Here is a 25153-nt window from a genome sequence, read left to right on the forward strand (position 1 = left end):
TGACAAGAATTTTTTTTTATTAGAAAGATAATCTTGTGGCATTACATTTCAAATATAATTCCTGGCATATGACCGCCACGGCTGGCTCGGATGTAGTCCAATCTGGACGTCCAATTTTCGATGACTTTTTCCAACATTTGTGGCCGTATATCGGCAATAACACGGCGAATGTTGTCTTCCAAATGGTCAAGCGTTTGTGGCTTATCCGCATAGACCAATGACTTTACATAGCCCCACAGAAAGTAGTCTAGCGGTGTTAAATCACAAGATCTTGGAGGCCAATTCACAGGTCCAAAACGTGAAATTAGGCGGTCACCAAACGTGTCTTTCAATAAATCGATTGTGGCACGAGCTGTGTGACATGTTGCGCCGTCTTGTTGAAACCACAGCTCCTGGACATCATGGTTGTTCAATTCGGGAATGAAAAAGTTTGTAATCATGGCTCTATACCTATCACCATTGACTGTAACGTTCTGGCCATCATCCATTTTGAAGAAGTACGGACCAATGATTCCACCAGCCCATAAAGCGCACCAAACAGTCATTTTTTCTGGATGTAACGGTGTTTTGACATACACTTGAGGATTCACTCCAAATGCGGCAGTTTTGTTTGTTGACGTAACCATTCAAGCAGAAGTGCGCTTCATCGCTAAAGAAAATTCGCTTATGAAAATCGGGAACAACGGCAATCTCGTTTTGGGCCCATTCGACGAATCTACGCCTTGCTTGATGATCGTTTGGCTTCAATTCTTGCACGAGTTGGATTTTGTAAGCACGCATACCAAGATCCTTCCGCAAAATCTTCCATACAGTGGATGGACACAGATCCAATTCCTGTGCTCGATGGCGGATAGACTCATTCGGGTCTTCCGCAATGCTACGCTCTACAGTAGCAATACCTTCTTCTGTACGCACCGTACGGCGTCTCTGGGGATGCGAGTTATCAATAAGAGTAAACGTGGTGCGAAAACGTTTCATGGTTAATCGAATTAACTGCTCTGATGGATGATTTTGTCGAGGATAAAATGGACGTAGAGCGCGATACGTATTCCGCACAGAACCATTATTTTCGAAATAAAATTGAACTATTTGCAAGCGTTGTTCAGGCAGGAGTCTATTCATGATTAATTGCCAAACCAAACTGAGAATAAATCACTTGTCACCTGTTAAATTGGTCGCCATCTTGAACAGTAATGCCAACTTAAAGTTCTATACCTCTAAAAAAAACACCCTTTATTTGATATGTTGTAAAAAAAGGTCCACTTTTTCAAATTTCGCACCCTCCCACGAAAAATCCTGCGAACGGGCCAGGGATATTTTTTAAATCGGTTTAAATCTAGCGCTATTTTAATTTTGTTTTGTATTTTGGAGTATGTTTAAAACTAATTTAATTTTTTTAGTATCACAGACAGAACAATTAATTAATGATACTGAGAACCTCGAAGAATATAAAAAAGTTATTCAACAAAGTGTTGATGCTGCCTTAAATGAACAAGCAGAGATTGAAAAAGAGTTGAATGCTTTGAACAACCTATATGAAAAAGTAAAGTTACTGATTAATCAAAAGCAATATGCAAGAGCGAAAGGGTCAAAGAATCCAACAACAGACATTATGCTTAATGATACAGCATCTTCAAACAAATATAGAAGAAGAGATGAGTCACGTAATATTTTATTCAAGAGTTTATTCATGGTGGCAGTGATGGTGCTATTTATGGTGCATGGGATCTTTTATGTTCTATTACACCAATAAAATTGATGGAGCAGTTTGCAGTAAATTACAAACGAGGAAAGTTCCTTGAAAATTTAGGTGGATCAATTTCAAGTAGCTATGTCAAAAGTAAAGCTCTATAGACATTTGTTTATTCGTATAACTAATACTTTTCCAATACTCTGGTGCAGGACGGAGCAAATGACATTTTTTATAAAAATTATTTTAAACAAGCTTACCGATAAAAACAAATTCAATGGTGAGAAATGCAAGAAATCAACCATGAGTATAAAGGATGCAGAAATGAAAAGTTTGCAATATTTAGCTGGCTATATTATTCATAAACTGTTCAATAAGTTACACTATTCAAAACTCTTATCCTTTTTATACCATTCAATGTTCTTTACTTCTAGCATGTAAAGTAGAATTTGACACTATACAAACACTCATTAATGATGATAAAGATGGTTTATAGAAATTGAATTCTAAAGTTATTAGTATATTTGTACAATGTGAACTATTATTTAGAAAAAAAAAACTTCAATATTTATCAGTGTTTTCTGCAAATGATTTTGTAAAAGAAATTCTTACAAATACAACTGTTACATCTAATTTTAACAATGTTTGTATATCAACTGATACTTCTGTTACAAACAAAATCAAAACAAATGTGGTTGAGCAGATTATCAGTTTGTTTGTAGGAGTTCAAACATTTTCATTTGCAAAAGATAAACGTGAAAAACACAAAGTTGCAAGATAAGACTTCAAAAAAAGAGATCACTGCTAACTAAAGTGAAGAAACTTAACTGCAGCAATAAACTTGTTTAAATTGAAATGTTTTAAAACTGCTATTAATCTAAAAAAAAAAGAATTTTTCATTTGTTATAAAAAACTACTTATAATAAATTTTTAAGAGTATTAAATTTAAAAAAATGTAAATTTGTTAAAAAGTCAAAGATAAAGAATACAAAAGTTACATCAAACAACAAGTGTATTTTGTAACAGTAAAATATCTTGCTTTAAAACTCCTAATTTAATTGTGGGTAATGTCAGGAGGAGCTAGTGAGCCCCCTAGAGGTAGTATCATAATAAAAAAAAATTAGTTCTGATCAGCAAAACAAGTTAACATCAGGAAGGGCATACAATTGTAATAAATTGCTCCAACTTCCATACTGTCATATTTACTTATTTAAATATGACATTAAGCTTTAATAATGTTATATTTAAATTAGAAACTAACGTTATGGAAAACTGTCCATAGCACATACATTTATATATATATATATATATATATATATATATATATATATATATATATATATATATATATATATATATATATATATATATATATATATATATATATATAAAATACACACATGTATATATACACAAATATATATGCCAAGCAAAAAAAAAATATTGAAAGCTTTTCTTTTAAAAATAAGAAAAGGTAAGAAAAGATAATAAGTAATATTTGATAACTACTTGATAAATAAAATACTTTAAGTAAAAGTAAATGATATTCACTAACTTACCAGTATAAATATATCTTTAAAAAAATAAAAATTTTATAATTGTTGTTTTCAATGGCAAATCTTTTTCTTTTACATTGTTTAATATTAAATAACTAGTTATACATACATACATACATACATACATACATACATACATACATACATACATACATACATACATACATACATACATACATACATACATACATACATACATACATACGTACAGTGGTGTATCTAGGGTAGGGCAGGCAGGGCACATGCCATGGGCGCCAATCTGAAAGGGGCGCAAAAGAGGTTTGATTGCAATACAATAAGCGAGAATTATATAAAATAAATTAAGAAATAATATATTATGTAAAATAAATATATTATATAAAATAAAGTTTGTGTCATCATTTATTAAAAAATTGTAATTAAGTACTTTATGTGGGGGAGGAGGGGCGCGAGATTGGTGTTTGCCCCAGGCGCTATTTACCCTAGGTACGCCACTGCATACATACATACATACATACATACATACATACATACATACATACATACATACATACATACATACATACATACATACATACATACATACATACATACATACATATATATATACACTTATACATATATGTACACACACACACACACACACACACACACACACACACACACACACACACACTAAAATTCAATCATATTCACTAACACAAGAAGTACATAACAACAACAGTACAAAACAGCAGTAATTAGTAATAGGAATCAGCAAAAAATATGTAAATGTTTATGTTAAAGAAACTTTAAATAAAGCATTCTGTTTATTTAAAGAGGTTCTTAAATCTTAAATAATCTTTCTTAATATATCGGAGAAATTATGTATATAAAAATTATTTAAAAGATCTCAACATTAAACCCAAAAAACAATTTCAGTTCAGAACCACAAGGAGAATAATGTTAGAGTTTTCATTTTCTGCACCTTCACCGGGTCGTTGCACAGTGGAAAATTGTAGAGCAACAGCATATCATAAATGTTTTTTACTAATGTCGCTACTGTCATTATATTTCAATTTTATTTAATAGTTTAATGGTCAATCATTACTATAATGCAGGAATTTCACATAATTTTATGTAAAAATAAAAGATTTGAAGCCCTATTGTTTATTACTTTTGCGGATGTTCATTTCAAACCTGTTCGCTTCATCACTTTAAAAGTGAATTTTCTATAAAACTTTCTGCAATAAGTGTAAAGTATTATACATTTTTGAAAAGCTCATGTTATGGAGATTTTAAGAAAATTATACATTTTTACTTATATGGTTCAGTTTAGGAGTAATTATTTAAACAATAAAATAAATTTAAAAAAATAATATTCTTCAAGTTCACTGAGACTTTTGGTACTTACCCACGCTTCCCCACGCTTTACATTTAATGTAGTATTGTAGCCTAGGTGTTTATTAAAAACATGTATAAGAATGAGTTGCAGAAACGTGCGGTTTCCGAAATTATCGAGAAAAGAGTGATAAAAGTAATAAAACAGAAAACCGCTTTTTATCGTGGTTTCAAATTTTGTTCATTTATAACAATAGCTTGGTATATGTTTTTTAATTTATTATCAATTTTTTATTGATACCATGGCATTCTTTTATTTTTGCACTCCTTTTGTGGTGAATGTACACTGCCAATATATAAAGAGTTGAAACATTTGTATCAGTATAACAAATTCACAGTGGAAATTAAATCGACTCGTTTGAGTATTGAATATTACTTAAGTTACTTTTGTGACTTGTTAAAATGACAACTTTTAAGTGTTTGAAATGTAAATTATTGCTTTCCTATATTGATGGAGGTAAGACAGTTGAGGCACTGTCAACAATTTTAAAAGAAAATTATCAACTTTCTGAGGACAACTTGTGTTTCATCATTGGTGATATTTAAAGTCACATTATTCCGTCTTTTAATAAACGATGGATACTGGCGTCACGGAAAAAGGAAGCTTTTTTATCTAAGAACAGTGATTGGTTGGATATTGTGTATCTTTACCTAACTCAGAAGAGGCAATTACCGACTCCACGCCATCTACTTCTTTTGAAAAACGCGGAAGGCCGTGCGTGTCTTATGGAGATTCGTCAGAATCCAGCAAAAAAAGAAAAAATTCCATGTTACTTAAGGAATATGGATTCGAGCATATCTTTAATACATATCTTCAGGCGTTGCATTCAATAGGAGAAGAAGCAGAAGCAAAACTTGTGGAATCATTAAGGATTGCTGATAAAGACAAAAAAAAATTAATATCGAGTTTTATGGAAAACGCAAGCCAGAAGAATATGCTAACTGATGAAGAAGCACTCAGCGTGTTTATTGATTTAGATTTAACAAAAGCACAATATTTGTACATGAGGAAGGTGACAAATGAACGAAACTGTTCCATATTTCCACCATATTGTAAAATTCAAGAAATTAAACAGACCTGCTATCCACCATCTTCTGCATTAGAAATTACGAACACACATGCGAAAATTCTGGAACTGCAAGATTTATTGGATCACACTGTAGCTAGAATTTTGACCATAGATTCTCTGTACAGTATTGAATTCAAGCATTTACTTTCATATAGTAAATGGGGCTGTGATGGTTCCTCTGGCCAAAGCCAATACAAGCAGAAACTTCCAGAGGAATCTGAACTTATTTCTTATGCAAATTTGTTTACTAGTTCTTTGGTGCCTATCAAACTAATTGATAAAGTAACTGGCGCAGTTGTTTGGCAAAATCCGGCACCTTCATATGTTCGTTTTTGTCGACCTATATGCATAGAATTCTGCAAAGAGACTTCCAAGAAAACTAAAGCCATTGTAGATGAAGTAAAGAGCCAAATAAATTCTTTGCGTGAAATGTGCAAGAACTTGATGAAGATACTCTGCAGCTTTTGAAAGTCAACGAACTGGTTTCAGGAACTGAAAGTCCCTATGTAGTTATGATATAGTACCTTTAAGGTGGTACCAGGGTAAAAAACGGCTATTTTTGATAAAATTTTGAAAAATACCAAAATTAATGTTTTGAATTCTTAAATCTACCTATTTCAATATGCGTTTTGCAAAAAGTCAAAAATCTTCTTAATTTTAATCAAATTTGGCCTTTTTTTAAAGAGCAGTTTGGTTCTTGCTTCATAACAACCCAGCCAACCAACAAGTATGGGTCCCATAAGGGACCCATACGGGCGTATATAAGGGACCCATACGGGTATCCCTAAGGGATCCCAGCGGGAGTTGTCCCAGGGCCCCATCTGGGAACCATAAGGGTTGCCCGCTGGGATGCCCATAAGGGTCCCATATGTTTACCGTTTTTTTGCCCTTATGGTTCCCATGTAGGCATTTCTGGTATTTCACACGGTTGCCTTCTGGGATGCCCGTAAGGATCCTTTAAACATACAATTTTTTCGCCCTTACGATTCCTAATAGGCTATCTGTTATTTCACAGGGTTGACCGTGAAGGTCCCGTAGTTTTCCGATTTTTTTTTTCTCTACTTTGTCGCACACGGTTTATATACAATACGTGTTTTAATACATAATTTGTAAACAATTCATTTTTAAATTCGCCTGTACGTAATCAATAAAAATTATAAACTCTATACTTTTTATCGTTTAAACGTTAAACGATTTACATGTTAATAATTATTAACATGTAAAATTTACAAATGGATGTAGGTAAAAATTAAAAATAATATTAAAATCATTGATTACGCCATTCAGCTGGATATTTGAAAGAATTTATAAAAAAAGGAATTTTTACATAAAATACTTCCGATTTTGGTGAACTTTTTCTAAACTTAAAAAATAAAGAGTAAACAAAAACAGTTCTTTAAAGACGTTGTTTTTTGTGTCCATCAATCTGAACTGGGAGCCCTCATTGTAGTTTTCGTAATTGTGTATCGGCGACCGTCAGAACCCCGATCTCTTGCGTTAGAAAACCATTTTGATAATTCTGTTTCAATATCTTTATTATTGATTTGATTTGTATTTGGGTTTAGTTTCACAGCATCTATAATCAAATAAAACAACACTGTATTAAAGTAATAAATAATCTTTAACAATTTAATATCTTTTAGTAAGTGATCATATGCAGCATCTCCCTATAGGGACATGCTGCATAATGCATGAACTTATACTACTTACTAAAAAAAACTTGACAAAGCAATAGTGCTTTAAACGATTTCTTTCCCTTCTGCCCTGTCAAATTAAATTGGCGAGCAAGCTGACCATCAAGTAAAACTGGCATCGCTCTCATGACGAAATTACGTAGATCCTCGCCTCCAATGTCTGATATATGTTTTGCCTAAAAGAAATAACATGTAATGAAACATGTAAAAAAAATTGTCATTCTTAATCATGTAAAGTCACGTTTAATCACACTTCCTTTAAACAAGTCACCCTCACTCAAACATAACAACATCTTTAATCGCAAAATTTTGATATAACGTTAAATTTACACATTTTAAGACACAAGTTAAGTAAAGTTTAACAAGATTTAACAATTTAATATCTTGTAGTAAGTGATGCGGCTAAAATAAGTTTAAAATCTTTATCAGTCAGGAAGCAGAACTGTTTCATATGATATAAATACTTCAACATTAGATTTCAACCCATCCTAATGGCTTTTATAATGATATCATGCCATCCAATCTTAAACCCAAACTATTTTACGCAGTTAATTCTTTCTAAACTTGAGTTTTTTTATTTGTAATTATTGAATGTTGAATTTAAAAATCATTTTAAACTTACAAGAATTTTTTTTTTCTCCACACAACACAACTTTTCCTCTAATGTTTCAACTTCTGCTGATGTCAGTGGCAACTTTATATCTTCAGGCAAATCAAATGTTAATTCTTCACTAACTAGCATTTTTTGCTTAATAGAATGCAATAATGATGTATGCACCTTTAGAGTTTTTTTAATCTCCTCGACATTGCTAACCAAAGTTGTTATTAAATTAAATACTGATTGCAGGTTAGCAGTTTGACATAAACTGGAGCCTAAATAAAAAAATTATTACAATCTTACTACAAACCATGCAATAACACGGTTAAAGATTAGAACTTTTACTAATCTTTAACCATTACCTTGAGGTTTAAAAATGTAGCACTCAAAAGCAAACCTTTTTTTTTTTTTAAGTTAAAAAAAATTTTGTATATAGCCCATTCAAGAAATTGCTCAACTTAAAACAAAAAAACTATAAATACATGACAAATACTGATATACAAGTATTAGATTGGAATACTAATATTGGAATACTATTTAACTAAGTAGTTACTATAGGGAATTACCTGCAGTAGTAGAACTTAACATTGACAATGATGTTGCCCTTGCAGCAGTTGAAGCAATAGGAGGTGAAAATTGTTCACTATTCCATATGTTGAAGTCATTAGAATGTTCATCACTAATCAAAATGGTAATAAAAGCTAATTATACATATATTTTTTCTAGTTATCAGTATAGGGGTCAATTATAAAGGATACCACCATTTTTAAGTCGATTTCTGACCCCCTCCTCCAAAAAAAATTTAAAAAAATCTTTGAAGTGACGTCCTTTTCTCACAAGTGACATGAGGTCCTTTTAATATTGACCCTCTCCCTCCCCTTTTTGATGACATTTTTTATGGATGGCCCCATATCACTATTTTATTTTTTCTAAAAACACTTGATAATTTTTTTTAACGCAAGCTACTAAAAATACAGTAATCATTTTGAAGATTGAATACTTTAAGTTTAATTTACAATGTAGCACGCATGACTCCATACTTGCTGTATGCTGTTTTTCCTAATATTTTTAATGAAAATTAATTGATGAAAAGTTCAATTCAAATTTTTACAACTTGTAAATGAATTAATATGCCATTTTTTAAGAACATTATATTAAATTATATATAAATAAATCCTGGTGTGTACACAAATAATGAAACTCACTGTAACAACTGATCGCCAACTCTGGATTTGCTGTTTGATGGGAGTTTGCAGGGTTGCTGTGGCTTTTGAATGAGAAGAGCAGAATTTACCAACAACTTCTTTCTTTTAAAATACAAAAATAATCTTTAATAATGTTAGTTCCTACAGGTAACAAATATGAAATAAATTTCCATATAACAAATAACATATAGAGCAATTTTGTAAAAAAAAATTACTTTGGTTCTACATTAAACAATTGATCATTTTCAGATTCCTCATTTTCTGTTTCTTTCTCGTAACTAATCTTTGTTACTCTTCATCAATATAAAAATGACAAAAACAAAAGACTTTTTTTAAAAAAAAATGTAGCGTTTTTTAATATTATTAACTTCAACACAATAAAAGACAATTTTAAAAAAATAAAATAAATTTTTTAAGTAAAATTATTGTGGTTATTTAAAATAAAAAGTTTTCATAATTATAGATAAACAAAAAAGTCATTAAATGCCTACCGCCTTTTTTTGTTTTTCTTGACAGTTCCAGAACTTTCTTCCATCTCCTCAAATGCATTTTCTAAACTGGATGTGTCTTCTGCCATTTTGGCTTTTTGACGAGCATTGTTTAAACTGTCTAAAAATTGGTTTCAAAATAAAAACTGGTAAAAAAAAAGGTCATATACAAATGTACAATAAATGTAGAAAATAAACTATATGCAAAATAAATTTACCAGCTAATCCCAGCACCCTTGCCATGTAAATTGGCCAATTTATCTCTGCATCATGGCTGTTATTTTTAGCTTTAGAAATTGTATTGGGATTCTTAAATGGTGGCCAATAGCACTTAACTGATGTGTGATTTGATATCATTAACTGGACATTACTAGCATCCACTCCCTCAAGCCATTTCAACGGAACATAGTCTGTTTCGCAAGTGTTTTCAAAAGCAACAATTGCAAACATATTTTAACTAAATAAGATTTTTATAAGTTATAACATAAGAAATGTTTTAAAACTTTTAATTATAGTAATTATGAATTTTTTATTAAATAGAAATAATAGTAGTTTTTAAAAGTTAGCTTTTTATTAATAAATACTTTATATTTTTTTAATAGTTTGAATTATTTGTAAAATAACACGCAGATAACTTGAAAATAGAAAAAGAAAAGTACAATATTCACAAAAACATAAAAATAAAATATGCCATTGAAAATGTAATAATACAACACTATTATTAAATACTATTTATAGTAACTGTTTACATTAATACATGAGACATTTGTAATTTAAAACCAAGTTTTTTCGGACAAAAATCAGCTATAGTGGAAGTGCATTTGAGGGATTACAACAAAACCATTTTTATGCGGCAGCAGAAAATATTTCGTTCTTAATTTTCTCAATGAATAAACTTTTACAAGGTATGAAAGTTTTTCAACATAGAAAATTGACAGTAAAGATGAGTCAAGTGGATCTGTAAAAAACGGCTCCTGACGATCAAACTCTACACAAACAACAACAGCATCGGAGTTGTTTAAATCATTTCCAGCAAGAATATTTTTAACTAAACAAACTTTGTTGTCTATTGCAAAGCAGTTGTTTCCATTTTCATTACAAACTATAAACTGAGAACCAAAATATTGTTTAAATTGTGAGAGGTGGCGTAACGGCAATGGAACTGGACCATCGAAATGTTTTTTTTTAAATTTAGCAGTGAAATCAGCATCATTTTTTTCAGAGTATTGTAAGTGGCCCTCTGACAATCTACATACAATTTGTGTAACAGGGGACTGTGGACTACGGATTAACTTCTTAAGTCTTCCTAAATAACTTTCAAAAGGAAACGAAGAAACATTGTCTAGCACTCCGAACCTCCGAACATCATCTGACAAGTGTATCAGTGAATGGACGTTATATACACACTGGTCATTTCCATATAACATGCAAAAATTTGACACAAAGTACTTTAACAGTTGTTCAGAATAATCTACATGGATGTTACATAAGGATGGGCTAATAAGTATTCTAATAGCTACTGACAGACACAGAAAATTAATATACAACTCTTTAGGCAAAATGCCTTTTAAAACAACAACACCAGAATATAATAGAAATTCCCTAAGTTCTGTAGCCTTCCAATGTTTATATTCAGAGAGTGATCTAGGCTTTTGTGCAAACTCTCGAGGAGTATAATATTTAATTGCAACAAGTTTATCAGATATCAAATCTATTGCTGCCCTTGATAATCTACGAACAGACAAGCTGTGTATCCATTGATTTATAATTCTTCGTACAACTCCTAAACAGACCAAATGCATATAATCTAGAGGAAATCCACTAACCAAGCCTATATTTAAATGTAATACAGGAGATATGAACGAGGAACAATGATGAGCAGGGTCTTTTTTATTTCGGAAATCACTATCAGTTCGCAAAACAGCAAATAGATTAGGCATAACAACTTTCCCAAGCCATTCTCCAGTTTGTACACACCTTTCACAGGAATTATAACTGTTGTGAGGTTTAATGCACTTTATAAAAGCTCGCGCTGGTGCATCACAAATAACTGCTTTTAATTTGATAGAGTAATATTTGTTATTTTTTTCAAACCCTGTCTTCTCTAGCATAGTCATTTCCGAAACTAAATCTTCCATATAATCATCAAGGGAAGTTGGTTTGCTTTTACTAAAATAAACGGCAATCGGAAATGGACACCATCCAGTATTTTTAACCAAGCAAAGTATAGGCCACAAACTATTTGTTGAGCTTTTGAAAATTGGCACACCATCTATATTAATATGCAAATCTAATTGATTTATATCATTATTGAGAGGATACCTTTCGGTAAAAATAGACAGCCAATACTGTAGGCTAAAATAAAAATATTCCCCACCAGCAACATTTCGAATGTTTACACTTCTTCGAGTACTAAGCAAAGATCTTGCATCTTTTGGCAAATCAGGATGTAGCTGGTTTAAAAACCCAAGCAAATTGCTACATGCTGTCTGGGAAATGTTAAATTTTACTGCCCAAGAAACTAACTTATCTTTCAAAGTCTCACTTTCATTGAGTTCTTCAGTGAAGTCATTATTCTCCTCGTCACTGTCATCATAAATTTGAGTTGCCCATTCTGGAAAGTCATTATATTCTTCAGTGTTATATAAATCATCAAGCTGACTATTGGGGTCATTATTATCAAATATTGGCAAATTAATTGGATCTTTTGAACTTGACATTTTTACCATATTTATTGGTAAATTATCATTATTTGCTTGAGAAAAATGTGAGGTTGATACATCCAAGTTAGGTATATTCACATATGCACTACTCAATATTTTTGAAACCGCAACAGCTATCTTTCGGTTTTTTGTACGTTTTGAATAAAAATAACTCATTCCAAATAAATAAGCTATAAAAATATTATACTTTGAATTTAAATTTCTAAATGATAAAAATTATAGTTAATTACACAGTAGGGTAAATCAAACTTTCAAAATTTTTTATTTTTTTATTGTAGCACTATATGTGAATAATAAATTTTATAAGTTATAGGAAATCACTTAAAGCATTTTTTTTTTTAAATTTCTTTTTTTTACCAAGATTGCAATTTTTGAAAAGGTAAAATTGTTTATTTATACATAAAGCAAGGGTGGGTGGTACTTTTTACATTATTGAAATCTGAAACTGTGTAGATTTAAAAAAATATATTTCCATTATATAAATATGTGGAAAAGATATTTTTGTTTCATAATAAATTTTGAAACGTGAATCCTTTTTTTATATTAATCTTATAAAATTGTTCAAACATAATAATGAAAATTTAAAAGAGTTATAATACTTTTATTGTCTGATCAATAAATTTCACTAAATGTTAAAAATTCCATAACAAACAATTTAATGTATGATGAAAATGATATTCAAATATAAGTAAAAAATAAAAAAGTATTTTTAATGACTGAAGTTTTTATTTAGTTATACTTACATTTGCATATTATTGCAAAAAAAAATTGTAATATAATCTACATATCGTGTAACACTTTGTTTTATATTCCAATTTTTCTATACAACATCATTTTTATTAAAAAAACGTTTGATGTATAACAAAAAAACCTTTTTTTATAAATCAACAGAAAATATTTAGTACTTAATCTTCTCAAGGCCATCATTAAGACTTAACAACTTCCAGCCTGGAAGTTGTTTAGCCTCAATGCAATTTAATATTATTATTAACAATTGTTTTACTTTATCCTTTTTTTGAGTTTTTGTTTTGTTTTGCTGGAAGTCTTCCAGCAAAACAAAACAAAAACTTAAATATAATATATAATATTATATTTGATATTAAATATAACATATAATTGATATCATTATTTTCAATTTTCTTTTATACATATTTATTCACATTTACGATACATAAACCGTAAACATTTTTTGCAGAAAATTATTTGCAAATGTAAAAGAAAAGAATTAATGCAATCATGAACAATTGCATAAGCAATTTATGAATATGATAACTTTAAACAAAATACAACAAAAGAAATAAGAAATAACACATATTGCAGAGCGGTAAGCGCCAAATCATTTTAATTTTAAATATTACTTTTTCAAATCTGCCTCAATACCAATTTTTTATTTATTTCCCATACGGGTCCCAGACAGATCCCGCGAAAAAAGCCCCTATGTATCCCATACCAGATTACCGGACAAATCCCATACGGTACCCATATGTTTTGGTTGGCTGGGAACGACCTTAGAAACGCTTTTTTTCTCGCTAAATCTCAATTTTTCAGAAAAAATAACTTTTCATAGAAAATAGATAATAGGCTGAAATTTTTCAGGTTTAAAGATGAGCATATTACAAATGTTGTCTGTGAAGCAAATTTTTGTTATTTTTTATTTAAAACTCATTTTTATCATGCTTTGGTCCCAAACTACCCTTAATTTTATATCTTAAAGTTCGAATGTCAACCTGGTAAAATTAAAAATGTTTCAAAAAAATTCTGTTTCATAGACAACATTCTTAATACATTAAAGAATTCATGTTCAAATTTTCAAGCAGTTTTGACTCTTTTTGAGTTAGTTATATTAGATGAAAGAATAAGCAGTTTTGGGGGTAACATAACACTAATTATGCGCATGATTAATGACGTCATCACTAAATTTTTTTTTTGGGCTACTGTTTTATATATTTTTTTTGTTCATTAATAGAAAAGAGCTAAAGTCTATTTATAGTTTTCAATTTCTTGTTAAAAAGTTACCTTTACCCTGGTACCACCTTAATATACCTATACATTATTTCATAAAAGCAACTATTTAAAAATTGTTATTAAGAAACTGTTTTAAATATTTCTATAATTAGTAGGTAAGCACTTTATGTATTTTTCGTCGTTTTTAATAATTTTAAGGTATTTTCATACATTTGTAAAGCATTGTGTTAAAGTGTAAATTAACAAACTGCCAATTTTGAAGTTTTTGATTTTTATTTATTTATTTTTAATATTGTATTACAAAAATTTCTTATAAAAAGTATTTCTCAAGAAGCGTCATATACTACTTTACATTCGTGCAAAATTTCAAATCTCTATTTTTAGTAACAAAAAAGTTATCGATTTTTGGTCCGAAACACACCTTTATTTTCCACTGTGCGTTGATACAAGTTTCAACATAAAGCGGTTGAACAATAGAAACGGTCTTTCTTTCCAGACTATATTCTTGTGACTATGATCTAAAATAGTACTTTTTTGAGATAAGTGTTTATTATGATAATACATCTATTATAAACACCCGCCAACTAAAATAATGTTTTTTTTTTTTTATTGGCTGAGTTCATATCAGTCTCTAAAAAGTCGCATTTCCAAACATAAAGCAGAAACCAAGACAGAAATATTAAATTTAAAATGTGGCTGAAATTTGGTCACTGGTTCGGGTTTGGTCACTTTACCCTTGACAATTTCGTGGAATCACTATTTGATACACTGGAGTCGCGCCACAACATTTCAGAATTTTGTGTGTTTTTGATTCTACAACTTTAACTTCATAAAATTTTTCATTTTTTTCCTTAATTGGATGAGTTATAATACGTAGTTGGTTAATCTTTTTGTATCTGCTGATAGGAATTTCTTTTTTTTTTTTTTGGCTGATCAATCATTTTTTATATCTAATGAAAAATGTTTAGGAGTGGCCATTTTTTAATCTTTTTTTGAATACTAATTTTTAACTTGATGATATTTTAACCTTTTTTAACGCATACTGAGTTTGAAAAGGAAAATACTTCAAATAATTGTTTAATTTACACTTTGTCGCAGCAGGATAACAATACATAGTTTAACTTAGCTTTTTGAGTTGATGCAAACGTAATTTTGAGCAGTGCAAAGCAGCTCTGTTCTCACTTTCATTGTAAGGTAATACAAAAAAAGTAAGACTTACTTTAACTTTGATAAATTGATGTAGGAAAAAACTTATCTATTTTCATTTAAACTGCATTTTTTGCATTTTGTTCTATAATTTCGGCAAAAATGTCTGGAGAATAGTAATTCAAATTTTTAACTCTGAGGTTTTGGTCTGACTTTTTAAGAAGTTCTATAATATTCGGTTTTCTGACCAATTTTTGAAATGTTTACTTACTGTGCGTCTTTTTTTTCTACAGAAAAAGACTTAAGATTTTTTTTTTTCGCGAAAAAATGATAAAATTTTTATACAATTTTATAGTATTTTAACCAAAAAAACTTTGCCATTGTCAGAAAATGTGACTGAGAAATAGTTTAAGTAACCTTTTTTTTTTACTTTTTTTTTTTTTTTTACCTTTTTGGCAAGTACCATACTCAGACCCATAAAGAGGATAAATGAGGACCAGACCAAATTACTCTGGTTGGCCCCTGGATCATAGAGACTTACTCAAAAGGTTTTTTCTTTTTAAGATGAGGGGGAGGGGGGGATGTGTGTGTGGTTTACAATGGTCAGCTTTGCCTAAAAACGCGCAACATTGATGAGAAAAAAGTTACATTCATTTTCTCTAAATTTATGACTTTACTCAAAGTTAATTGTATATTTCAACAAAAAAAACTAAATAAAATTAACCATTAGCAACACCCAACACATTTTTTTAAAACAAAATTTATCATAAAGTTGTTTAAATCAGAAACCCAAAGTTTTGTCGATCCAAAATAAGCACTGTAAAACTCAATTAAAAAACTTGGATTATTTCGCATAAAACATATCTTGATTATGCTTTAAAATGTATTACATAAGTGTGTAGATGGAATACTAATTCAAAGGGTTTTTTAAAGTTTATGAACTACACAATAATCATTTCATCATAACAGCTAAATCGAGTCTTTTTTAGAAACAGTAATTTTTCAAAAACAATTTTCGTTGCAAAAAGTTTGGATTATTATTTTTAACAACCCAAAAAACATTTAAAAAATAACTATTTCATAAAGTTTATGAAATTCGAAAACAAAAAGTAAGGTTATTGTCTTACTTTTCTATTATAGTTAAGTTACAGTGTTTCAAATATGTGGTCATATTTTGATAACAAATTTAAAAAGGTTTTTTGGTTGTATAGACTAATTTTTATTGCTGTAAAAAGTTTTTCATCATTTGAAACTATAATTTTTGTTTGAAATTTGGTATGAATTTTTTATATGAAATTTAATTGAAGTTCATGTAAAAAAATTTTATAATTAAGATAATTATAAAAATTAAAAATTATTACTGTAAAGTCATTACCTCAAATACTTTTAAAAACAGCAAAATTTGAGCTAAAATTAAAAAACTTTAAGTGAATATTTTTATTTATGCGCATAAGCATAAAATAAGTTATAAATTCAAATACTTGTGAAATACATTAGTTAACTCCAAATAAAATATCAGCACATAAAATTTTATAGGAGCAAAATATCTTTTAAAATAGTCAAATAGAACCTTTGCGGTAAAATTAGAATAACTTTTAAAATTATTATAGTAAATATTTTCAAATACATAAACATTTTACATTTACAAATACACAAATATTTAATACTAAATAGAATTTAGTTATAGAATCATCATTTTATGAACTTAGTTATGGGTGACAATTTGATTAAAGAATTAGGATCATAAAGTATACTGTTTTTAAATATAAATTAATGCAATAACAATGAATTTTGTATGAAAAATGTATTTCAACATATTTAAAATTTAGATCACATAATTGCAAATGGAAAAATTTTTAAATTCTTAATAACTCAATGAGAAGAATGTTGAAAGAGGTGATTTATGGTGTTTTCTGCTTATCTATGATAACATGTGAAAATGAGATTTTTCAAATCCTTAATGAGTCATTGAACATGGATGTGTTTGGAAAGTTCTTAAATCAGTCTTTCATTAAAGATATACTTAATTTCCAAAATAATAGTGTTCCATCTAGTTTCAGAATTGTGGATTTAAAAAAACATAACAGTTTATCAACTTTCTCAACAGAGTGCAAAACTACTATACTGGACTTAGTTTCACCTTTTATTAATCAAAGTAAAAGTGAGATTATAAAAAGGTTATTCATATATCCACTAGGAAAATGTAAGTGCATATTACAATATATTTATTTAGTTGTAGTGATTTATTTAATTGTAGTGTATTTATTTAATTGTAGTGATTCTGCTTACAAGCTTTCCCACCAAATATATACATTTCTTGTAGTGCTCAAGAATACAATATCATAGTTGTAAACAATATAATATTTATACAAGAAATCACACCCACAAAACACAAATACAATAGTGAGTTACAGCCTAATGGTTTATAATTACAGCATACATTGTAATTATGCTGAATAATTTTTATTAGTTAACAAATGTACCATAATCTTGCTAGAGGAAAATACTGCCTGGATTATATACTTTAGCATAAAATAAAAACATGCAACATTTCTAAAGAAAAAGTTACAATTTTTTTGATATTCCAGATTTTAATATTTTAGCGAGGTATTTTTAAATATGAGTTTTAGAGGTTTTTTGTATTATTTTAAAAAAATTTGAACTCTTTATTTTAGTCAAATAGTTTTTATAAAGTTACAGAAAATCATTTTTTCTCTTATTCTTTAATTAGCTGTTTCTCTTATTCTTAAGCCCTATGTTTCTCTTATTCTTAAGTTCCATGTTTCTCTTATTCTTAAGCCCTATGTTTCTCTTATTCTTAAGTTCCATGTTTCTCTTATTCTTTAATTCACTGTTTCTCTTATTCTTAAAATCAGGAGGCTCAATCATTTTTATGGTTTGTATCTGAAAATAAATTGAAAAGTAGAGCCACTTTTATTAACTTTTCAGATGTCGATGCATTACCAAAACCTCAAGGTATTTTACAAGGCAACTTGAAATGGCTGGGGTCATATGATGAATGTAATGACATTGGCGGTGCAAAGTATTGTTTGGCTCAGATGCAAATTGCATCATTTCCAGTAAGGTTTTTTATCTAACAGTTTCATTAGCATGTAAAAACTAAATTTTTGGGATATTTAATGTAGATATTTTAAATTATGCATCTAGTATTTAGTAATAAGATTTTATATCATTTGTGTCATTTGGAATAATAGTTTCCTGGCCAAACTGGGGTTTGTGTTCCAAAGCAATGCACTGTTGAAGATATCTTTACTATTCTTAGTCTTGCAACTTTATGTGAGTTTCTCTTTCATTCATTTTTTAATGTAAGTAAAAAAATTATTTTTGTATTTAATTTTTGATTAAAACATTATGGAAAATAGAACTTTAGGATTTATAAATCTCAACTATGCATAATAATAAATTATACCTTTAGATACACAGAATAGTATTGTGTTTGCGAAACCCATTTTTTGTGACTCACCAGTTAAATACAATACAGGAGCTATCATTTCCCTGTATGTTTTTTTATTTACTTTCGTGTTTAAAGTTTAACTTTCAAAACTTTCAAAATGGTCTTTCATGTTCATAGTTTTTAAAATTGCAGTGATTGTAAATAAATCATTTATATTGATGGGAGTGTAGTAATTGTAAAGATGGTGATTTATATGGAAATGATTGTAACTGCACATTGCTTCTAGCTTGATTGTAATTATTGTGATATATATTCTGTGGTAATCAGAGCTGCATAAACCTGAATTTGCAATTATGTAAACTTTTATTTTAAAAAAAAAACACCTATTTTTCAAAAGTTTTTTTGTTCACAGAATTTAATAATTTAAAGCTAAAAAGAATTTTAAAAAAAAATTTTTTTCTTTTTCTTATTTTTTTATAATTCAGAGTGATTTGTGGATTACTTCTGATTCTATGCTGTATTGGCACTTCATTGGGTAGACTACCTAAAAATCATTTTTCTCCTGTTACAGATATAGATAAGCAAGATAAAGAACTTTTGATTAATCCTGTTGGTTATCATGCTCCTCATAATGGTACTCTTACTTTGTTTCTATTTTCTTTAACTTTAATTAGGTTTTGCTTAATATAGCTTTTTTATAAGTTGCTTCTTTTAAGCAACTTATAAAAAAAATATTTTGTAAAAATTTCACTAAATCATTAGTGAACTATTTAGAAAACAATGTGAAGACAATTTTCAGTTGTTTTTCAATTTTGAAGAACATCCCGGCAATCTTGTCCACAGAATCTCCTAGAGGTGCTGTAGAATCATTGAATGGGATTCGCGTGTTGAGCTTAACATGGGTTATTTTAGGTCACATGTATTTTGCTCCAATTGCTACACAACTTTTTGGTACAAGATTGTTTTGTTTCATCAAACTTTTTGCTTTAATCTTTTACCAAACAATTACATTAAGTAATTAACATTTGACTTCATAATATATAATTTTTCTTTTAGATAACCCTTCATCCTTAGTGAAAGTTGTTCATAATTTCAGCTTTATGGTTGTTGGAGGTGCATATGTTGCTGTTGATTCATTTTTTATGCTAAGGTGATTTTCAGTTAAAAATATTTTGACAAAATTTGCATTTAATATGTAGTTAATTGGTTTTTTACAAATTTCTCTGCAATCAATCAATAGATTTACTTAAAACAAACTCATTTCATAACTAAAATTTATCCTGAAAAAATCTCTTCTGGCCTAAACTAGCATCATCTTTTTTTCACAGTGGTTTTCTTGTAACATATTTGAGTATGCGAAGAATGGATTCAAACAATGGAAGATTACCTCTTTTAAAGTTCTACATTCACAGATACATTAGGTATAATAATCAATATTAATAAATGAAATTAGCAGTTCAATTGTTTTGTTTGTACATTTATTATACTTACAATCAAAAGATCAAACAATTGATGAATATCAATACTAGAATTGCATAAAATTAGTATTGAGATGTAATTGTAATAGGTTTTAGTTTACTAGTCTCTAGCAAATTCTTTGATTGCAGTTATTTGAATTTGTAAGCCATTTTCAGTTTTGGAAAAATTTTTTATAATTAGGATTTTATACTTCATATTAACATTAGTATACCTTGAAAAACTTGACATAATTATAAGTACCATAATTGATAATTAACATAATTACCAGTGTATGAGTTTTATGGTTAGGATTCTATATTTCAGATTAACACCAGTGTATGGTTTTGTGATTCTAATTTGGAATAATCTATTTCCTTTGACTGTAACTGGACCATATGCTTCTCAGATAAGATATGGAGATGCATTCCAAAACCCATGTAATAAATATTGGTGGTCTAATCTTCTTTATATAAATAACTTTTACCCTACTGATATGATGCAACAGGTATTTGCATTTACATTTAGTAATGTCAGAATGATTATTGTTATAATTAATATGTCACTTATGCAATTTTTTTTACTACAAATAGTATCAACCAAAATACTAGTGATTAAAGCTATGAAATTCCTATTACTTTTATCTTCAGTGTTTGGGTTGGTCTTGGTATTTAGCAAATGATATGCAATTTTATATCATCAGTCCAGCAATACTTTACACTGCATACTGGTATGTGAAACTTTACTAGAATCTTATTCGTATTGTGGTAAGGTGAAAAATATAATTTGATACACTTAAGTTTTATGTTATAGGTTGGATAAAAAATATGCTGGAAAACCAAACCAGTACTTTCTGGTATTTCTATTCTTTGGTGCACTTACGTCAATATCATTGTTAACCACAGGATTGATCATTGGAATTAACAACTACCCCAGTCTTCTCACTGCATTATATTTGCCAAATAATCCCAGAAGGTTTTTTTTTTTTTTTAATATGAATCAAGTTAATCTGAGAAGTATATATTATTACTCTTCACAAATATTGAAATGATATTTTTCTTCAATAGTTAATCTAGGCTAAATAAAATTTTTTTGATGATTTAATTAATAAAAAAAAGATAAAAGGCATAAAGTTAACAAAACACTTGTTCACATTCAAATTGTCTTTGACCACTTATTTGTATAAAAGGGTTCCTTAAATATTGGTAGATCTTGCATGAAACCTCAAGTTTATTTTAAACTAATCCTGGATGTTTCAAAACAATTTTTTATTAAGTCATCTCTTCAATTGAATTGTGGAAATCAGAGTCTTAAATCAGATATTTAAAGTACTAAACTCTTTAACTGCAATTTGAGCGATTTGGTTCCATCCATGCCAATTTTCTTCATGAAGTTTGGGTTAGTTCTTCTCTTCTCACATGCAAAGTTAGCTAAAGATGAAAGATTGTTGCACAAGATAACAGGGCACTTCACAAGTTCAGATTTCCCTTGCTCAGGCCAGTAGGTGAAAGTCATTATCTGACTCTTAAAAACCATTTAAACTTTAGATTACAGCTTATTTTTTAAGTTAAGGTGAAATAAAGATACTACAGAGTATAAAAGCTTGCAATTATTGTATGAAAGCGCTTTTGATAAATCGTTATAGATTAAATTAATAATGAAGATGTAAAATCGTTATAGATTAAATTAATAATGAAGATGTAAAATTAATAATGAAGATGTAAAATTGTTATAGATTAAATTAATAATGAAGATGTAAAATTAATAATGAAGATGTAAAATTAATAATGAAGATGTAAAAGGCATGTCATTTCTAAGAAACCACTTAACTGGTAAGTCATTAGGAAAAAGAAATCATCATTATAATTGAGTGACTAGGTTTTGGCCTTTGACTTAACTGAGAATTACTTGTTTGTTCTTCAGAATGAAGCACAAAGGTTCCACTGGAATAGTAGTCAGGCAATCTTACATCCGTTTGCAATGCATTACGTTGATCTAGCTACAAGAGAGTAGCAATTCTTCCTGGGAAAAATTTTATTCCAATTTCCAGGAATCCTGGGAATTTTTTCCAGGATCTTTGTACACATATTTTTAACTTCCCCCCAAGGTCAGAATTTTTTGTTTTCCAGACCATAAGAAATATTGCTTATTTATATTGTTTACATATTGAAATTTATCGCAGCACATTAGAAATTTTTAAAAAATTTCCTTAAATCTTAAAACTTTGAAGGTTTGGAGTTATTTTGATATTAAAAAAGCAGATGAGGCACAGATGAGCAAACATTGTCCAAAAAAATTATTATGCAAAGGTGGTTCCACTGTTGGATTGAAAAGGCATTTAGAAAAAATCCATAATATTATCCAAATGAAGAAGAAGAACCATCAAATAAAAAACATTGTGTTCAATTAACAATCAATTCCATGACAAAAAAAGTTTAATTGGGAGAACGATTGGCTATCCATCTCGATGCACTGGTTTTTCTTAGAAGTCACTTTAAAATCGTAAACAGTTACAAAAAATAAATAGAAAAATAGAAAAGTGTATTTAGTTATATATATTTCCCTGATGAAGATTTTCCCAGGATTTTCCTGAGAAAATCTTCTTTAGGGATTGCAATTTCCCAGACTTTTTCCATTCCCGCTATCCCGGGAATGGAAAAAGTCAGGGAAATTGCAATCCCTACAAGAGGGATCTGGCACAAATGTTTTAACTACTTTAGTGACCAAATTTTTTTTATATGCCAAGTTTGAAAACCTTGGCATATGAAAAAAATTTATATGCCAAAAAAAATTTATATCCAAAAAAAATTTAATTGGTGTTATTTTTTAAATTTCACTTCCATTAAAAAACAAATCTTTAAAAACTTCAAAAAGAACCATTGTTCAATTAGCTATGGATTGTAGTGTATGAGATATTAAAATCAAAATTGTATTAGAAAAGATGAATATTTAATAAATAGATTAAAAAAAAACTAAATGTATCTTTGTATGGCATTCTTTCTACTTTTAAGTCTACTTAGTTTCAGTTCCATTTCAGTGCAGATAAAAAATTCACTATCCAAATTGTTTGCTGACATTTTAGTACTGAAGCAACTGAAGTTCAAAATAAGGTTTATGAGAAGCCATACACAAGATTTAGTGCTTACGTCATAGGGATGCTTCTTGGATATATTATTTCAAGAAATGTTTCAGTAAAAGAAAAGTATAAAAAAGTAAGTAGAAAATTGTATTGATAGAGAAAAAAGGTTTAATAATTAAAAGCTGCTCTTTTTGTGAAGAAAAAAAAATGTGTTCTTCTATTTTCTAGATTTTCTTCTTTCTTGGTTGGGTTCTTTTTATTGCAACAGGTCTTGCTATTATTTATGGACCATGGCATGTATTCAAACCTAATGGTTTCTTTTTTAACGATGCAGAAGATGTCATATATGGTACCTTTCATCGAGTAGCTTGGTCATGTGCAGTGGCATGGGTTGTCTATGCATGTCATAATAATGCTGGAGGTAATTTTTTTTAAAAAAAAAAAATAGGTTTAGAAAATTAAAATAGGAACTCTATAGTTTAAAACTTTTTCTATCCATATTTTTATATAACTGTTAAAGTCTTAAGTGAAGTTAATCTGGTAAAAAATATTTTTTTTTTTTAAAGGTTTGATTAACAAATTTTTATCATGGAGGCTTTGGATTCCATTTAGCAGATTATCATATAATGCATATCTAATACACCTTGTTGTCATCATCTATTTCTATGATGTCCAAGAGAATGAAGCCCACTATCAAACTAATATGATGGTAAATGACGCTTTACAACTAAATCTAGTTTTTGTAGAAAATTCTAAAAAAAGAGTTTATCTTTAATGTCTCTAATGGCTGTGACTTTGCTTTTGTTTACAGTAAATACCTTTATTATATGTTTATTTCTTTTAAATAGGTGTTCAACTTTGTGTCAGTGTTGGTTATCTCATATGTTTTTGCTTTTGTTTTGGCATTGTGCGTTGAATATCCTGTGTTTAATTTGGAGAAAATGATATTTAAGTAAAACTGTTTTTGTTTTCTCTCTAAAGCATATATTTTAACTTGCTAAATCATTCATTTTAACTCCCTAAAGCATTCATTTTAACTCCCTAAAGCATTCTTCCTAATTTATTAAAGCATTATTTAAGGGTTTTGTTTTATTTTCGATTCATTTTTCACTTTTACAACTTTTACTCCTCCATCATTATGGATTTGTAGCTTTATTTTTTACTCTCTTCTGCATTACGTAATCAATTTTAATATAACTTTAAATGTGTAAAGAAACTTTGTTTTATAAGTTTTGTATGAATTATTATAAAGAAATGAACTAATTACTTGTCTGTTTTGAGGACTTATTTTCCTGAGTATTGTATTTGTTTTAATCTTAACCTGATCTCAAAATGAAAAAAAAAATGTTTTGCTTTGTTTGTAAAAAATGTAAAATGTTAGGTGAATGACTTGAAATGGTACATGTGATGTGATAAATTGCTTAACAAAAAAAATTTAGCCTAAAAATTCTCAATATTTCATGAAAAGGTGTTTTTTTAAGAAACAAATACTGGATTAACAATATATCATGCATCAATTAACTTAAGCCTTAAAAAATTATGATAACAGTATTAAATTTTTGATTACTTACAAAACTCTGTTTAGCATTTGAACAGGCTGTTTGACAATACTTTAAAGTAGAAAAAAGAGTCCAGGCTAAAACTGCTTTTAAAGAACAAAGCCATAGATTTTAAGTTATGGGATGGCCAGCACAGTTTCCAGATTCATTT

At 28.8% G+C, this 25153-nt stretch overlaps 3 protein-coding genes and 1 pseudogene across 5 annotated transcripts; 2 read left to right on the forward strand and 2 right to left on the reverse strand.

The window, feature by feature from the left end:
* The first annotated feature begins 1372 nt into the window (after positions 1 to 1372).
* Positions 1373 to 1854, forward strand: LOC145186397 (uncharacterized; annotated as a pseudogene).
* A 4991-nt stretch (positions 1855 to 6845) lies between these two features.
* LOC149891157 (uncharacterized) lies at positions 6846 to 10203 on the reverse strand. Its single transcript, XM_090083379.1, has 8 exons — positions 9879 to 10203; positions 9664 to 9781; positions 9388 to 9465; positions 9173 to 9274; positions 8534 to 8646; positions 7992 to 8242; positions 7386 to 7545; positions 6846 to 7251 (listed from the first exon to the last, which is right to left on the reverse strand). Exons 1-8 carry the CDS (start codon positions 10108 to 10110, stop codon positions 7097 to 7099), a joined length of 1209 nt encoding a protein of 402 aa, XP_089939505.1. The 5' UTR covers positions 10111 to 10203; the 3' UTR covers positions 6846 to 7096.
* A 233-nt stretch (positions 10204 to 10436) lies between these two features.
* On the reverse strand, positions 10437 to 12585 carry LOC149891158 (uncharacterized). Its single transcript, XM_090083377.1, has one exon. The coding sequence runs from the start codon at positions 12537 to 12539 to the stop codon at positions 10461 to 10463; it is 2079 nt and encodes a 692-aa protein (XP_089939503.1). The 5' UTR covers positions 12540 to 12585; the 3' UTR covers positions 10437 to 10460.
* A 2873-nt stretch (positions 12586 to 15458) lies between these two features.
* Positions 15459 to 24715, forward strand: LOC145202338 (O-acyltransferase like protein-like). Of its 3 annotated transcripts, none has more exons than XM_090081360.1 (16): positions 15459 to 15556; positions 17324 to 17697; positions 18444 to 18574; positions 18710 to 18791; positions 18931 to 19012; positions 19395 to 19543; positions 19684 to 19860; positions 19966 to 20059; positions 20238 to 20330; positions 20692 to 20872; positions 21015 to 21094; positions 21178 to 21339; positions 23447 to 23576; positions 23672 to 23864; positions 24010 to 24152; positions 24292 to 24715. In XM_090081360.1, exons 2-16 carry the CDS (start codon positions 17370 to 17372, stop codon positions 24397 to 24399), a joined length of 2133 nt encoding a protein of 710 aa, XP_089937486.1. In that variant the 5' UTR covers positions 15459 to 15556; positions 17324 to 17369; the 3' UTR covers positions 24400 to 24715. The 3 variants fall into 3 exon arrangements, with proteins under 3 accessions (XP_089937486.1, XP_089937487.1, XP_089937488.1); XM_090081361.1 differs by having other exon boundaries at positions 15460 to 15542; XM_090081362.1 differs by lacking the exon at positions 15459 to 15556 and adding an exon at positions 16534 to 16603.
* Positions 24716 to 25153: the final 438 nt, after the last annotated feature.

Source organism: Hydra viridissima, unplaced genomic scaffold (genome assembly GCF_058129835.1).
Source record: "Hydra viridissima isolate aposymbiotic clone 2 unplaced genomic scaffold, HvirCarnegie_v1 scaffold_3, whole genome shotgun sequence".
NCBI classification, from domain to species: Eukaryota; Metazoa; Cnidaria; class Hydrozoa; order Anthoathecata; family Hydridae; genus Hydra; species Hydra viridissima.

Bases quoted from the DNA above. Each gene is read 5' to 3' on its own strand.
- LOC149891157 (XM_090083379.1), bottom strand. From the start codon at position 10,110: ATGTTTGCAATTGTTGCTTTTGAAAACACTTGCGAAACAGACTATGTT. The intron at 9,782-9,878 runs GTAAATTTATTT...ACCAATTTTTAG, and splicing joins AAGGGTGCTGGGATTAGCTG to ACAGTTTAAACAATGCTCGT. The intron at 9,275-9,387 runs GTAATTTTTTTT...GTATTTTAAAAG, and splicing joins TTGTTTAATGTAGAACCAAA to AAAGAAGTTGTTGGTAAATT.
- LOC149891158 (XM_090083377.1), bottom strand. From the start codon at position 12,539: ATGAGTTATTTTTATTCAAAACGTACAAAAAACCGAAAGATAGCTGTT.
- LOC145202338 (XM_090081360.1), top strand. From the start codon at position 17,370: ATGAGAAGAATGTTGAAAGAGGTGATTTATGGTGTTTTCTGCTTATCT. The intron at 18,792-18,930 runs GTGAGTTTCTCT...TTATACCTTTAG, and splicing joins TCTTAGTCTTGCAACTTTAT to ATACACAGAATAGTATTGTG. The intron at 20,873-21,014 runs GTATTTGCATTT...TTTTATCTTCAG, and splicing joins CTACTGATATGATGCAACAG to TGTTTGGGTTGGTCTTGGTA.